Source organism: Trachypithecus francoisi, unplaced genomic scaffold (genome assembly GCF_009764315.1).
Source record: "Trachypithecus francoisi isolate TF-2019V2 unplaced genomic scaffold, Tfra_2.0 Lachesis_group1, whole genome shotgun sequence".
Classification (NCBI taxonomy): Eukaryota; Metazoa; Chordata; class Mammalia; order Primates; family Cercopithecidae; genus Trachypithecus; species Trachypithecus francoisi.
The window spans coordinates 179,224,767-179,242,348 of record NW_022681454.1 but is presented as its reverse complement, the minus strand read 5'-3'; the positions used below and the strand labels follow the sequence as shown (position 1 = coordinate 179,242,348).

General features: G+C 39.8%; 1 protein-coding gene across 3 annotated transcripts in view; it reads right to left on the bottom strand.

Annotated features, from left to right (window-relative positions):
- Positions 1-17,577, bottom strand: part of CUNH4orf47 (chromosome unknown C4orf47 homolog) — a 24,781-nt gene extending 7,204 nt beyond the window's left edge. Inside the window, exons 1-6 of one of the 3 annotated variants that reach the window (XM_033215854.1) lie at positions 17,212-17,577; positions 12,855-13,031; positions 10,218-10,437; positions 6,243-6,380; positions 6,067-6,142; positions 1,503-1,682 (exon numbers count right to left, since the gene is read on the bottom strand). In XM_033215854.1, the coding sequence (XP_033071745.1) occupies positions 1,503-1,682; positions 6,067-6,142; positions 6,243-6,380; positions 10,218-10,437; positions 12,855-12,963 (723 nt within the window). In that variant the 5' untranslated portion in view covers positions 12,964-13,031; positions 17,212-17,577. The remainder of the gene's footprint in view (positions 1-1,502; positions 1,683-6,066; positions 6,143-6,242; positions 6,381-10,217; positions 10,438-12,854; positions 13,032-17,211) is intronic. The other 2 variants (XM_033215852.1, XM_033215855.1) reach the window with 2 other exon arrangements.
- Between the last annotated feature and the right edge of the window lie 5 nt (positions 17,578-17,582).

Sequence of the window (17,582 nt, the reverse complement as noted above, 5' to 3'; positions counted from 1 at the left end):
TTATAAATATGTTAATATAACCAAAAATACAAAGAGTAAATTTTATCACAAAATATCAAAGTTCTTTCTCTTTTGGGAACTTTAGAAAATAATTCTGAAGTTCTGGAGAATACGACAGAATAACCAGCACAACTTCTTTAAAGAGTAAGAAGAGACTAGACCACTCACTATTAAATATAACAGAACTTAAAAGGATTTTTTTGGCCAGAAATAGACAAATAGATTAGTCAAATGGAATGAAAACTCAGAAACATACCTTCAAAAATAAGAATTTTGGTTTGATAAAAATAGCATTTCAAAGTAATGGTGTTAAAAATGAATTATTCCATCAGTCATATCGGGAACAACTTGATTTTTTAAAAATCAGTTTTATTAAAGTCTAATTCACCTGCAATAAACTATACCCATTTAAAGTGAACAATGCTATGAGTTTTGACAGATGTCTACACTCTTGAAATGACTACCACAATTAAGATACAGAACATTTCACCCCCTGCCCAAAGTTTCCTCATGCCCCCAAACTAAATAAGAGCTGGATTCTTACCTTACTCTTTACGTCAAAATGCATTTTAGATAAATATTTAAATGCAAAAGGATATGGCTAATGGAAGAAATTAAGAAGCCACATTATTCTAATATTGGTGGTAAAGAGAGCCATTCTGAAAATGACAAATGAAAATGATAAATTTGACTACATCAAATCATAAAATTCCTGAACAGAACAAAACATCATAACCAAAGATCCAACAGATTAAAAAAATCATTTCCAACACAAATAACAAAACGAGAGTAGTACCCTTCATACATGAGGAGATCTTACAAGAGATCTCACGATATTGATCTCACAATATTAAAACATAAACTTTGAAATACAAAATCTGCAAGAAAAACAGGCAATTTACAGAAAAAAAAAGCATTGATTAAGGTTTATACATTGCTGGAGCATTTTAATTTTTATTCTCACTTGTTAACTTCTGCAGTAGGAAGATAGTTAATTTTAATTGCCATTTCAAAAACTAAAAGATGGTTTGGCTTTTTATGGTTTTAAGAAAAACTAGACCTAGGGTCTAGAGAAGCACTTCAAAAATTCATTGTGAATTCACCAGGCATGGTAGCATACTCCTGTAATCTCAGCTATTCTGGAGGCTGACGCAGGAGAATTGCTTGAACTCGAGAGGTGGAGGCTGCAGTGAGCCTAGATCATGCCACTGCACTCCAGCCTGGGCAACAGAGCGAGACGCTGTCTCAAAAAAAAAAAAAAAAAATTATAAATTCAAATACATTTGAAGAGACTAATAATTACTTCATGACAAGAGCTTCATTATCCCCTACACTATTCATACTTGGTTATTTCATGTAATTTTGTAAAAATGGGTCCCATGATTCTTGGTATCAATATGAACAAAAGTTTATTATTTATATGGGAAAAAAATCATTTGACAGCAGGAGACAGTATTTCTTTATAATGCTTAATTTTTTTCATCCTAAAATTGTAAACTTGCCTTTTTACCAGGAGAAGAAGGTTTAAAAGTGTTTGAAATTGATTCTTTCTTCTCTTCTTTTTTAATTGGTGGTAAAGGTTCCTCAGAAAAATAAGGATTAGCATCAAAATAGTCCCTTGGGTGAAGATTTAACTTAAACGGCGCTCCTTTAAGTAAACGATGGTGTTCTTCATTCGCTTTCTGTAAATTAAAGAGTTTGAAATTACATAGCATACATTTCACAAATTGAAAATAACCCAGAGTAAAATCTTTTACATTGTAATATAAACATGATTCTTAAATCCATCCTGCTCCGTGTACTTTTTAAAAACATTAATTTGCTACGTTCTATTTTTATGCTACAAAAGATATGCCTACTTTCAGACATAACTATGCTTATTCATTTTGGATACAAATTTATTTGCAGTACTGAGACCTTATCACCTAAATGAATCTATATTAACTATCTGGGCAGCATGATGCAGTATAACAAGAGTTGTCTCTAGTTCATGCCCTTCCTGCTTTGTAGCATTTCTCAGAGATTCTGAGAAAGTTATGTTTTAGTGTCACATCGTCTTCAACTGTGAATGAGGACATTATCGTTCCCCCCATAATGCTGTTGTAAAGATCACACGAGATTATGTAGATCTATGATTTTATATGTGTATATATGACATATGTATATATAACATTTTTATAATTTTTAAAAATATATGTATATATTTTACATATATGTATACATCTCATACATATATACATAATCTCATATGTATATATGTATATATAACATTTTTATAATTTTTAAAAATATTTTATATATATACATGAGATTATGTATATCTCATATATCTGTATATATGAGATGTAGATATATATATGAGATATGTATATATGTATATATTACATTTCTATAATATTTATTGCTATCTAGTATTCAAAGCAAAACAGCAGTCATGTTTTCCTCTTATGTTATAATCTTTTCTATCAGACAATATTAGGTATAAAAATCACTGGCTATTAATAAAGTAGCAAAAATCAAATTATGAAATATAGATTCAAAAAACAACTACACATTGAATATTGATACTTTTTTTCACTTTTGCAAATATAAAATCTGGCATTTCATCATTCAACCAGCTGAACTGAAAACACTTGATAAATGAAATCTAAAATAGTTACTTGAGAGAAGACTAAGTTTCCCTACTAGGAGCCCACTGCAGCACTCTCAGAGCCCTTTCCTCTTCTGGGATTTTCCTCTCACCCTTGCTTGTCCTCTTCCTTTCTCCAGCTTGCAGGACATTCATTCATTCTTGGTGATCTGCTCTCCACTCTTCCATATCACAACCATGGTACTGAAAATGTATTCTGTTGATCGTTTTGGACAGTGTTCCGCAAAATTTAGTTGTCATGGGAATCACTTGATAATTTATTTAAATTACAAATCACCAAGCCCTTCCCTCAAAGATTTCTGAATTGCATTGGTCTGCTGTATGGCCCATTAATCTGCGGCTTTAACAGTCACCCTCAGTGGTTCTCATGTGTGATTATAATGTCATGTTTTAGGATCACTTTTTGCTAGAGCATGGTCACCTTTTACCAGAAAAATACTGTATGTGTCTTACCAACCCCTGCCCTAGAATGTTCAGTCAAGTACTGGTCAGCAGATGTGTGAGAAAACGATTCAAAGCCCAGCGAAGAACCACCTGAAAGGCTGTGAGGTGGCGGTGTCTGGCTCTCACACAGAACTGGGAATGGTGCTGGTTGCCATCAGCTGTGCAAGAAAACGTCATAATTCACAGGGCATCCGACGGAGTACCTAGAAAGGTCTTGCCTCAGTAGTGGGGAATAACTAGCCCTAGATTGAGCATAGCTCCTATCACACCTAACAAATCTTAAATGCAAGACCTGAAAAGATACAAACCATTTCTAAGTAATGTGACAGCATTCCAGAACCTAGCCCAAGAACATTTATAAGAATACAAAAATATATAACACTCAACAAAGTAAAATCCTCAGTATTTGACATCCAGTGAAAAAAAAAAATGCCAGTAATTCGAAGTAGCAGAATATGACCCCCAAACTGAGAAGAAAAAATTATTTAAAATCAACCAAGAACTAATATAGATGTTAGCATTAACAGAAAAGGGCATTAAGACAGTAAGTATATTCTGTATGCTCAAAAAATTAAGTAGAGACAGGTAAGACATTAAAAATACTCAAACTTCTAGAGAGCAAAACCACAGTGTATGAGATTAAAAATACACTGGTTGACATTAACAGCAGATTGGACATTTCAGAAAAATAGATTAGTGAGTTTGAAGATGCAGCAATAAAAACTAACCAAAATGAAATACACAGAAGGAAAAAAGGACATTTTGTAAAAGTTAATAGGGCTTTGGTAAATTGTGGGACAATTTCGAGAAGCCTAATACACATGTAACTGGAATTTCTGAAGGGGAAGAGAAAGACAGATACAAATATCTGAAGAAATAATAACTGGAAATATTATAAATTTGATTTGAAAAACTATAAACCCATAGATCCAAGAAGCTCAATAAACCTCAAGCACAAGAAGGATGAAAGAAAACAACACAAAGTCACATCATAATCAAACTGCTTAAATGAGTCATAAAAAGAAAAAAAAAGTAGCCAGAGAAAAGGACACATTGCACACAGAAGAATAAAAATGAGCGTGACAATAGGTTTCTCATCAGAAACAATTCAAGCAGGAAGACAGTGGAGTAACCTTTTTTTAATACTAGAAGAAGAAGCAAGATACATTTTTCAAAATTAGTTTTAGAATATTAGGAAATCGGGCCGGGTGCGGTGGCTCAAGCCTGTAATCCCAGCACTTTGGGAGGCCGAGACGGGCGGATCACGAGGTCAGGAGATCGAGACCATCCTGGCTAACACGGTGAAACCCAGTCTCTACTAAAAAAATACAAAAAAACTAGCCGGGCGAGGTGGCGGGCGCCTGTAGTTCCAGCTACTCAGGAGGCTGAGGCAGGAGAATGGCGGGAACCCGGGAGGCGGAGCTTGCAGTGAGCTGAGATCCGGCCACTGCACTCCAGCCTGGGCGACAGAGCGAGACTCCGTCTCAAAAAAAAAAAAAAAAAAAAAAAAAAAATTAGGAAATCTAGGAATATAAAATTTGTGCCTTATGTATAAGTTCTAAAAATGAGGATCAAAGAGCTTTTTCTGTTAAGAAAGTATCTTATGCCTAACAAGTATAGGGTAAAAGATTAATTACTGAGCCACTATAAAATTCCACTGTATGTAGTTGTGTAGTATGTACGCATTATTATTCCTACAGATGAAAATTAGTTTATATACAATTTTATAAGAACCAAGGTTTCTGCCCAATTTAATGGAAAACTGTTCCTGGGTTTGGACATGCCTGTCAGCAAAATGGTCATTATTCTCTCACATACCACTGGTATTTAAAATTACCATAGCAAAACTGTTACAGCCTGCGTGCCTATAAAAACAAAAACAAAAAGCTATAAAGTGATTGTGATTTAATGCTTTATATCCAAATTAACTTGACTTTTCATTACTACCAGCTTTCTTTATGTTATGGTGATAATGTGAAATTATATTCGTATGGTTCTAAAATTTATAAGGGTTCCTTTATTTATTTACAAATAGACATTCCCCATATAAAGGAACAGGTCTCATTATAAGTCAAATATGGTACACAGTGAGTGTAAGAGGCATATGCTAGTAAATTTCAGTTTTTATCTCTGCCATTTAATAAAGTGAGCAGTTTTCTCCTATCCTTTCCTCTGTCTCCTCACAGGATTCATCCATTCTCTAACCTCCACTTTCTCCCATCACCCCTCCACTCCTCCATCCCATTCGCTCATCGTAATGGCTTCTTAATCAGCCCAAAAGTATTACCACTATTTTTGCAGGCACAGATAGTAGGGTGTGTTGGGAATATGGCTAAGGGTCAGGATATAACTATTTAAAATAGAACATAGTTGATCAGGCCAGGCTAATAGAAGTTTCACAGCTAGTTTAGAGAGATATAAAATAGATGTGGTAAACCATAGCAAGAGATAAAATTCATCCTGGAAGGAGCTGAGAGGATATACAGCAAGATATGAAAATCTAATAAAACAGTAAAATTATCACAATTCAGAAACATGAGTTTGCCACTGCCCCAGTGATACAAATAGATAGAACAAAACAAAATTAGATCTCAAGTGAATTATTATTATTATTATTACTGAAACAGAGTCTCACTCTGTCACCCAGGCTGGAGTGCAGTGGCGCGATCTTAGCTCACTGCAACCTCTGCATCCTGGGTTCAAGCAATCTCCTGCCTCAGTCTCCTGAGTAGCTGGGATTACAGGTGTGTACCACCACGCCCAGCTAATTTTTGTAAGATTAGTAGAGACGGGGTTTCACTGTGTTGGTCAGGCTGGTCTCCAACTCCTGACCTTGGGATCTGCCTATCTCGGCCTCCCAAAGCGCTGGGACTATAGGCATGAGCCACCACCGCACCTAGCCTGAAGTGAATTATTAATATCGAGTTAACTAAATAAAAGAAAGGTTGAAACATTCAAAACAGACTTTTTACCTTATAATTTAGTTTTGCTGCATCATAGAAGTCGGCAGAGTGTGAAAACTGTTTACCTATGGTAAGATTTGCATAGCTAAGGAAGCAAAGTAAGTAATGGTGACTTCAGAGTTCAGAAATTTAATTTTTTAAAATTTCAACACAAACGATATGACAAGGTATTAAAAGCATCTTACCCATATCCAGTTCCTTTCTTTCCCGGGCTTGTGTATAAATTCTTTCCAGGTGCCTTGTATTTTTCTTGAGGTTTTGACTGTGCACTGAAAAATGGGACTGGACCACCTATTGTTCCATAGTAGCTTCCTAAGCCACACCTTAAATACAATTTTTTTGGTGTTTTAAAAGGAAGAGGTTAAAATGGCAAATTTTAAGTCTATTTTACCATAATTTTTAAAAAGATTGGAAAAAAGAGAAAAAAATGATAGTTTTAATCTAATTTTATTTTCCTCATTCTTCAGTCACAGATTTTGACGTGAGATGTGTTTTTAATATTTGTATTATTTTAAACATTCTATAAAAGGAAAACTGCATTTTCTAACTTAGGAAGTTAGAATCGTTCCCATTAATTCAGTTAACTGTAACAATAAATAGAGTCTTTTGTGTTTTTAGATTAATTTATGGGCACTTTATGGCAAGTTAGCTAATAAATGGCTAATTACTTCTGACTATCCATCCACAAGAAACTACACTTCCAAAACAAATATTTAAGACTGCTGTTTCCACTACTGATGGAAAGTGACTCAGGGAATTTGGGTGCTAATTTTCTTCTGTTTGGTTTATATCTCATAACTTTACTGCAGAAAAAATTAACCAAATATTTTCTTTTCTTTCATTTTAATGTTAAATTTTCTGGGCACACAGTATCTATGCAAAATCATTAAAGTGTTTACTATCCAGCACTTTCACAGATTTTTTGTTAAAACTTCCACAATAAGGATAACTATTGTTAGCGATAGTCATAGTCTCTAATTCTTAAGTTACCATTGAAGCAAACAAATTTTAATAATCAGAAAAAGGTCTACAAGACAAATGAAACCTTATTACTATCAAAACTTGACACTGTTCATACATCTGAGTTAAAAATTTCAAAAACTTGAACAACATCAACATTGATTGCTTATTATCAATACCTTCAGTCTACAAATGGTAGGAAAGCATATTTTAATTAATCCCTCTTTATGAACCTATAGAATGAAATTCTAAAATACAACAAGGAAATAGAGCAGGGATAATGCAGAGAAAGGAGAACTATTCACAGACAGGCATAATTTACCCAGAGCGTGATTTAACACAAGCATTAAAAGTCATTCTATTTAGAATTTATTAAATGCCTACGGTTCTGGAGGTGGGCGTGGTGGCTCACGCCTGTAATCCCAGCACTTTGGGAGGCTGAGGTGGGTGGATCACCTGAGGTCAGGAGTTTGAGACCAGCTTGGTCAACATGGTGAAACCCCATCTCTACTAAAAATACAAAAAAATAGCTGGGCATGGTGGCCTGTGCCTGTCATCCCAGCTACTCGGGAGGCTGGGGCAGGAGAATCTCGCTTGAACCTGGGAGGTTGAGATTACAGTGAGCCAAGATAGCGCTACTGCACTCCAGCTTGGATGACAGAGCCAGACTCCATCTCACATACATACATACATACATACACACATACATACATACATAATAAATGCCTATGGTTCCATAATTTGGTGTTGAATAAATTTCTGTATAAGGGCTTCTTATTTATAACACCAGTCTCCCTTTTTGGAAACACTTTCTGTATCCACTAAATTATAGATGTTTTTCACACATCTGTGAATTTTTTTAAAAAAGGAAAGCTAGTCTAACTACAAAACTGTTATTATTTCTTGGCTGACAGATGAATATAAGCATATTATAAACTAATGTATCAAGGTAGCAATTATTACCACATGAGTCAAAGTTTATCACAGGCAGGAGAAAAGACAAAAATAGGAAAAAGTTATTTGACATATAACATGAAAAAGAAAGAAAGTAGTGACAAAAGGAAAAAATCATATTTCTAAATTTATATCTAAGAAAATGAAAAAGTTCAAGAAACAGTAATAATAATAATAATTCAAATCTATCCAAAGTGTCAAAAGGTAGAAAAAGATGAAATTAAAGAAAAAAAGAAAATCCTCACTCTGTTTTTGTTCAGACAGGGTCTCACTCTGCTGCCCAGGCTGCAGTGCAGTGGTGCAATCTCAGCTCACTGCAGCCTCCAACTCCCGGCTCAAGCGTTGCCCGCAACCTCAGCCTCCCGAGTAGCTGGGACTAAAGGCATGCATCACCATGCTGGCTTAATTTTTGTGTATTTTGTAGAGATGGGTTTTTGTCATATTGCCCAGACTGGTCTCAAATTCCTAGACTCAAGCAATCCATCCACCTCAGCCTCCCAAGGTGCTGGGATTACAGGCATGAGCCACCGCACCCACTGAAAATCCGGACTCTTTTTTTGTTTTGTTGTTTTGTTTATGAGACGGAGTCTCTGTCGCCCAGGCTGGTGGCATGATCTTGACTCACTGCAGCCTCCGCCTTTTGGGTTCAAGTGATTCTCCTGCCTCAGTCTCCCAAGTAGCTGGGATTACAGGCGCCTGCCACCATGCCCGGCTAATTTTTATGTTTTTAGTAGAGATGGGGTTTCGCCATGTTGACCAGGTTGGTCTCAAACTCCTGACCTCAGGTGATCTGCCCATCTCAGCCTCCCAAAGTGCAGGGATTACAGGCGTGAGCCACCGTGCCCGGCCAAAAATCCTCACTCTTAATAGAGACAATAATTTTGGCTGACGTTGCCTACTAGAATTAGAAGGAAGTATAAGTTATACAAAGTAGTTTTACTAGTCTCAAAAAATACAGTAAATAAGCACAAAATTAGACTTCAGTTATCATCTATCAAATTAATAAATTGAGAGAATCAAAGCTATTGAGTGTGAATGAACAATACCTTTTTTTTTTGGGGATGGTGTCTCACTCTGTCACCCAGGCTGGAGTGCAGTGGTGCGAACTCGGCTCACTGCAACCTCAGCCTCCGGGGTTAAAGCGAGATTCTCCTGCCTCAGCCTCCTGAGTAGCTGGGACTACAGGTGCGTGCCACCATGCCCAGCTAATTTTTTGTATTTTTAGTAGGGATGGGGTTTCACTGAACATTACGTTTTAAGTCTCAGTTATATAACATTACATTGACTTCATGGTCTAATGTTAAACTAATTTAAAGGAACATTGACAGTTGTCATAACTAAGATACTGTTCAACCTCATGAGTATATCTTCACAATAATTTAAAAATAATGTATTTTTGATCAATTATTTTCTTCATCAAAAAAGAACTTCTGGCCAGGCATGGCCCAGAACCCTCCTCCACTTGAACCCAAGAGGCAGAGGTTGCAGTGAGCCAAGATCATGCCACTGTACTCCAGCCTGGGCAACAGAGCAAGACTCCAACTCAAAAAAAAAAAAAATTATCCTAATTCCACTTTTTTTTTTTTTTTTTGACAAGGTCTTGCTTTGACATCCAGGCTGGAGTGCAGCGGCTCAATTATAGCTCACTGTAAGTAACCTCCAACTCCCGGGCTCAAGGGATCCTCTCACCTCAGCCTCCTAAGTAGCTGAAACTAGAGGCACATGCTACCACACCCAGCTAATTTTTTAACTTTTGTGGAGATGGGGTCTCACTATATCGCCCAGGCTGGTCTCAAACTCCTGGACTCAGGTATTCCTCCTAGCTTGGCCTCAAAAAGTGCTGGGATTATAGGCATGAGCCACTGCACCCAGCCTCACATTTTTATTTATACTCCGTTAACAGCAGAAGACTCAGGGGCATAGACATGATAATTAAAGGCAATTTTTTCCCCAATCTGACTTTGCAGGGTTTTTGAACAAATTTTTTTATTTAAGTTGTTTTTTTTATATCAACAAATAGAGCACAGTGATATAGATAATCTAAAATGTAATATAATGAGAATATATTTAATCAAGATTACTTGTCAATCTAAATCATCCAATACAACTATCTCCACCTAAGACAAACTAAGAATAACACTTAAAAATTCATCTTACATAAGTCAGTCCCACAGAAAAACAAACATTTAATTCAGGGATAAAGGTGCAGGAAATCTATTTAAGACTTTTCCCCAAAAAACACTTACGGCTTTTTCTCTCCACTACTAGGGAAGAAGGCTTTGCCTAGATTTTTTCTGGCTGCTTCCATCATCTCCCGTCTCCTCACTTGATTCAGATTCATGTAGCCTTCTCCTTCAAAAATCCTTACGAAATGGGGATCGAAATAACCTGCCTGAAGGGCTGACATTGCTTTGGGTCCTCCCGGTAGCATCTGTTTACTTTTGCTTGCAGCCTCATTAAAAGGTCCTTTAAAAATAAATTAGGCAGATGATCATTTTGAGCTTACTAGCAATTAAAGGACATGAAAAAGAAGAGAACAGTTTCCAAATACCATTTGGGCCAATTACGAATTTTGAGCTCTCGAGCACTGTTTCGAAATATTCCCTGAAAGCTCTGTGTGAAGGGCTATCCTGACAATAAGACCTAAGTGGTTTTCATCAAAACATTTTCATATTTAAGGCCTTGGTGATACACTCTGAGTTTTAGAGCTGGTAGAGGCCTTCAAGTGATCGAGTTCAATGTTTCTCCAACTACAGACTAGGAAGCACTGTGTGACATGGCAGTAAGAGTGTGTGCGCAGGTCCAAGAGACGGGTGTTTCATACTCAAAGTGAAGCAGTTCCTCTCTGGGCCATATACTGGAGACACACGAGTATCCATGGCCACTAACAGACATTAACAAGAATGTTCATAGCAGTTTTATTCATAATAATGAAAACCATAAAACAGCCCAAATGTCCATCAACAAGAGAACAGATTTTTAAACTGTGGAATGTATACAGTGAAATACTAGTTTTTTAAAGGCTGTTTTGATAAGTGTTTAAAACATCTTTCGTAATTTAGATCTAGGAGAGCTCTATTTGAGGAGAGCTTTGGTAACATGGATAATTTTTTGAAGTGCATACAATCCCTAATTCAACTGGCTATTAAAACGTGAATCTGTATCACTGACTTTTTTTTTTTTTCTTTTTTGAGACGGAGTCTCACTCTGTTCCCCAGGCTGGAGTGCAGTGGTGTGATCTCAGCTCACTGCAAACTCCGCCTCCCAGGTTCCAGTGATTCTCCTGCCTCAGTCCCAAGTAGCTGGGACTACAGGTGAGCACCACCACACCTGGCTAATTTTTGTATTTTTAGTTGAGACGGGGTTTCACCATACTGGTCAGGCTGGTCTTGAACTCCTGACCTTGTGATCCACCTGCCTCAGCCTCCCAAGGTGCTGGGATTATAGGCAAGAGCCACCACGCCCAGCCTGTATCACTGAGCTTTTTAAACTTTTTTTTGACAAGGTCTCCTTCTGTCACCCAGACTAGAATGCAGTGGTGTGACCATGGCTCACTGCAGCCTCAATCTCCTGGGCTTAACTCCCTGCCTCAGCCTCCAAGGTAGCTGAGACTATAGACGCAGGATACCATGTCCAGCTAATTTTTATATTTTTTGTAGAGACAGGGTCTCACTATGTTGTCCAGGCTTGTCTTGAACTCCTGGCCTCAAGCAATCCTACCACCACCACCTCCCAAAGTGCTGGGATTACAGCTGTGAGCCACCACACTTGGTCAACTTAAATTTTTGAAAAGGTAATACATTCAAATAGTTCCAAATTCAAAAGTATAAACATTTTCACAACAAGTCTTTCTCCCATACTTGGCCACCCAATTCTTCTTCCACAGGCAAAGAGATAATCATTTTGTTTCTCAAAGAATGTTCAGGTATGTTCAAGTGAATGTTTTCATATATATCCTTTTTCATTGTTTTAAATGCTGTCTCAGAAGAATCACATTGTTAATGCTTAGCACACTATATAGACTATTCCTCACCTTGCTTTTTTATTTGACAATGTATCTTGGAGATGTCGCCAAATCAGTGTTTTATTTTGTATTATTACATAGAAGTAATCGGATATCCAAAAATTGAATGGAAACATTTAAATATTTATGTATATTAGCTCTTTGTATTATTTATGACTTTTGTAAAAATCCCTCAGCCATTCACTTAGCATTTCATTTCTCAGGAAGGTAACAATGGATGGCCTTCTTGGATGCAAATGTAAATGCTGTTTGCATAGGGGAGTGTCCCATCTAACCAAAATATTCTGGGAGAAAACTGCCAGGCACCTTTGAAAAGAAATAAAATTACCTATGAGGACAATAAATGAGGATAGAGTACCCTCATAAAACGAGATTCCTATTCTCATAAAATAAAGTTCTTGCTGGGTGCAGTGGCTCATGCCTCTTAACCCCAGCACTACGGGAGGCTAAGGGGGAGGGATCTCTTGAGGTCAAGGGTTCAAGACCAGCCTGAGCAACATAGTGAGAGTCCCCACCTCCACAAAGTATTTAAAAATTAGCCGGGCATGGTAGTGTATGCCTGTAGTCCCAGGGACTCAGGAGGCTGAGATGGCAGGATCCCTTGAGCCCAGGAGTTTGAGGATGCAGTGAGCTATAATCAGGCCACTGTACTCCAGCCTGGGTAACAGATATCCTGTTTCTAAATAAATAAATAAATGAAATTGCTTAACTCCATTGAAATTTTACAAGTTAACAAACTTTAGAACTAAATGCTTTAAAATATAAACCACTAAAAAATCATTCAATTTAAATATTAAATTCTAAATTTTATCTAGAAAATACCCACTATTCACCCATAGAGGAAAGCAAATATACTTACGATTAAATTGCGACACATATTTATCACCCACAGTAATATACTCCATCTCACTAAAGAGGCCAATCCTTTCCATGTCCGTTTTCCCTCCTTCCGCAGGCATGGTAGGCATGGTGGTGCTTTCTACACTGCTAACTTCAAAAGTTTCCCTAGGGTCACTTCTTTTATAGAAAAATCCTACTTTACATTGAAAATAAAAATAAAAGGGAAATGTTTAGAAAACAGTGGTTACTAATTTCCAGTCCTAATTACTTTCAGTCTGAGAGTTTTCAGGTTTACTATGAAACAATAGCCTCGTACTCTATGGGGAAAGAACCACTCTGTGGAGTGGGGGAGAATAGTGGGATTCAAAATTGTCCGGATGAGCCCTCCCCGTTGACTCTCCATGTGAAGTGCCCACAATTACAAAGGAATGTGTAAGATATCATCTATTACACTGCCATTTATCTGCTGGAAGTGATAAAATTATTACTGTATGGTGTATTATAAACAAATCCTTCTTCTGAGAAATTCAGGGTAGATTTAAAAATCATAATTACAGAAGGCAGACATTTTTACAGTTTACACATAATGATTTCAGCATCCTGCACTGTCCCTTATATTGAAAATATCACAGCTTTTCAGAGTGCACGACACATCTAGGTATTACCCTACAATTCTTGAGGGTTTTTTCAAGTTTAAATAAACGTAATAAATGTGCCACTGGCAAAATTATAAAGGGAATGGGGAAGAGAACAACTATTTAGGCAAGATAAAGACAAGAACAAAAACAAAAATTCCACAATGAATTCTGAGTATTTGTTAACGGGCGTATTTCAACTCTGAGCTTTCTTTGGAAATGACCACTTCAAACAAAGGTGAAATATTAAACATGCAGCTCTTTATTTAGAAACTAATTTTTTTAAGACAGAGTCTTGGCCAGGCGCGGTGGCTCAAGCCTGTAATCCCAGCACTTTGGGAGGCCGAGACGGGTGGATCACGAGGTCAGGAGATCGAGACCCTCCTGGCTAACACGGTGAAACCCCGTCTCTACTAAAAAACAATTAGCCGGGCGAGGTGGCGGCACCTGTAGTCCCAGCTACTGGAGGCTGAGGCAGGAGAATGGCGGGAACCCGGGAGGCGGAGCTTGCAGTGAGCTGAGATCCGGCCACTGCACTCCAGCCTGGGCCACAGAGCAAGACTCTGTCTCAAAAAAAAAAAAAAGACAGAGTCTCTCTCTTTTTTTTAAGACAGTCCCAGGCTAGAGTGCAGTGGCATGTTCTTGGCTCACTACAACCTCTGCCTCCCGGGTTCAAGTGATTCTCCTGCCTCAGCCTCCTGAGTAGCTGGATTACAGACATGCGCTACCACGCCTGGCTAAGTTTTTGTATTTTTAGTAGAGACAGGGTTTTACTATGTTGTCCAGGCTGGTCTCGAACTCCTGGCCTCAAGTGATCCTACCTTGGCCTCCCAAAGCGCTGGGATTACAGGCATGAGCCACCGCGCCTGGCCAGAAATTAATTTTTTTATTTTTATTTTTTATTATACTTTAAGTTCTAGGGTACATGTGCACAATGTGCAGGTTTGTTACATATCTATACATGTGCCATGTTGGTGTGCTGCACCTTAACTCATCATTTACATTAGGTAAGAAATTAATTTTTAATAGTAAACATGTTCTAAAAAAAAAAAGAGGAGGCGGCCCAAAGAGCTAAGTATACTTACATCCATCCCATCCTAAAGTTTTTAAAGCACCAACTATGAGCTAAGCACTGGGCATACACAAGTGAAGAAAACAAACATTGCGTTAGTCTTCCCAGTTTGTAATCCAAGGTAAGAATTATTATTATTATTATTATTATTTTTTGAGACAGAGTTTCGCTCTTGTAGCCCAGGCTGGAGTACAATAGCGCGATCTCGGCTCACTGCCACCTCCGCTTCCCAGGTTCAAGAGATTCTTCTGCCTCAGCCTCTCGAGTAGCTGGGATTACAGGCGCCCGCCACCAAGCCCAGCTAACTTTTGTATTTTTTTAGTAGAGAGGGGGTTTCACCATGTTGGCCAGGCTGGTCTCAAACTCCTGACCTCAGGTGATCCACCTGCCTCGGCTTCCCAAAGCGCTGGGATTACAGGCGTGGGCCACTGCGCCCAGCTGGTAAGAGCCTTTTACCTTAAATTTGTTTATTTATTTACTTATTAAGATGGAGTCTTGCTCTGTCGCCCAGGCTGGAGTGCAGCGGCGCTATCTCAGCTCACTGCAACCTCCGCCTCCTGAGTTCAAGCAGTTCTCCTGCCACAGCCTCCCAAGTAGCTGGGACTACAGGCACCTGCCACCAAGCCCGGCTGATTTTTGTATTTTTAGTAGAAACGAGGTTTCACCATGTTGGCCAGGCTGGTCTCAAACTCTTGACCTCAAGTGATTCACCCGCCTGGGCCTCCCAAAGTGCTGGAACTACAGGCGTGAGCCACTGCGCCGGGCCTTTTACCTTAAATTCAGAGCAAGCTGTTTCAGCGCCACTCTGCAAGCCGGCCTGAAACAATGGCTCACCTGAGCATGAATCATTGCTAATATGTAACACCAAAGGGGCAAGTGAAGATTCATTTTAAACTAAAACATAAGCAAACACAACGCCCTTCCCCACATCCTACCTCTTCCATTAATCAGGGATGCTTTAAAAACCAAACTTCAGCCGGGCGCGGTGGCTCAAGCCTGTAATCCCAGCACTTTGGGAGGCCGAGACGGGCGGATCACGAGGTCAGGAGATCGAGACCATCCTGGCTAATACGGTGAAACCCCGTCTCTACTAAAAAATACAAAAAACTAGCCGGGCGACGAGGCGGGCGCCTGTAGTCCCAGCTACTCGGGAGGCTGAGACAGGAGAATGGCCTGAACCCGGGAGGCGGACCTTGCAGTGAGCTGAGAGCCGGCCACTGCACTCCAGCCTGGGCGGCAGAGCAAGACTCCGTCTCAAAAAAAAAACCAAACTTCAGTCCAGATATAGTACTTTCATTTACCTTATATTTCAAAGCTCCACCCCCCTGCCCAACCACAAAGGATTCCTGTGCTGCTACTGGGGCCTAAATGTCTCAGGCCCTATATCAGCCAGCCTCATCTGTCACCATGGAAACCCTTTCCGTGGTCCCTTGGCTGCAACTGTTCTCTTTCCGTCCTTAGGCTGGGCTCTCTCCAGCCACAGGACCATTGTCCATGCTCTTTCTCTTTAGCCACCTACTTCAGCGTGCCGACCCTTTCTCTCCCCAGCCCAACCCTCGCCATTAACACTGATTCTTCCAACTGTTCAGTTTCTTAATCCCTTCTTTAACTCCATCACAGCGGCAGGTACTTCTTCCAAGCCCTCATCGTGGTTGTCTGCTAGGTCACCATCTTACTTTCGTCATGAGGGATCCTTTCACGAACAGTTGTTTGCCCCAGGAAACTTGGCTCCACAAGGGCAGGAGCTGCGGCGAGACTGAGGTTCCCCCTCTCACGGTATCCCCGCGAGTGAGCAGCTCCTGGCACACAAGCCAGCCAGGGAAGAGGGAGGGAAGAGATTCTTGCCTAGAACTTCCCCACTACTTAACATTTTTCTTTAATGTAAATGATGAGTTAATGGGTGCAGCACACCACATGGCACATGTATACACACGTAAGTAACAAACCTGCACGTTGTGCACATGTACCCTAGAACACAAAGTATAACTTTAAAAAAAAAGAAACAATATTTAACTTTTTTCTTTTTTTTTGAGGCGGAGTCTCGCTCTGTCGCCCGGGCTAGGAGTGCAGTGGCGCTATCTTGGCTCACTGCAGCCTCCGTCTCTCGGGTTCAAGCCATTCTCCTGTCTCAGCCTCCCGAGTAGCTGGGACTACAGGCACTCGCCACCACGCCCGGCTATTTTTTTTTTTTTTTTGTATTTTTAGTAGAGACGGGGGTTTCACCATTTTGCCCAGGCTAGTCTCGAACTCCCGAGCTCAGGGGATGCGCCTGCCTTGGCCTCCCAAAGTGCTGGGATTACAGGTGTGAGCTACCGCGCCCGGCCCCGCCATTACTTAACTCTTTTTGAGCAACATTTACAAAATTATTCATTCATTTATTTAACAGATATTCTGCAAAACCCCTTCGGGTCAAGCTTGCTGGCAGAAACTAGAAACAGATTTAAGAAGGCATAGATGCTGCCCGCAGGACCTTACAATCTATTAGACAAGAAAATAGAGCATAGCCGAATGATGGCACGTTCCCTTGGAAAGGTACGGATAGAGTGTCGTGAGAGGTGAAGAAGGGGCAGAAAACTGGAGGAGGTGATGACGAGTCTATTTTCCAGGAAGGAAACGGAGGTGGCAGGTATCTAAGGGGCAACACCCGGCGTCCGCGAGGACCAAGTCACCTCTCCTGAGGACACCCACTCCGATAGCCGAGATCAGGTTGTCCCAGCTCGTCCAGGTTAACTGCGCGGCGGGAACGGCGAGGGTTCCCGGGCGCCCGCAACACGCCTGGGCTGCGAAGCGCCTCTGCACGTTCCACAACAGCTGGCGTTTATTGTGTGATGTGTTGCCCCGGGTACGGGAGAATCCATTCCAAGCACGCTGAGGGGGAATACGAGGAGATTCGAATCCGCATCGAAGAACACACAGAAGGACGTGTGACTGTTCGCAGGACAGAAAAGACTTAACTAAGAGAACTCATCAAACATAAGTCTTCGGCTACCCGCCCCGCCTCGCCTCGCCGTCGGCGAGGGACTGTAGTGTGGTACGCTCC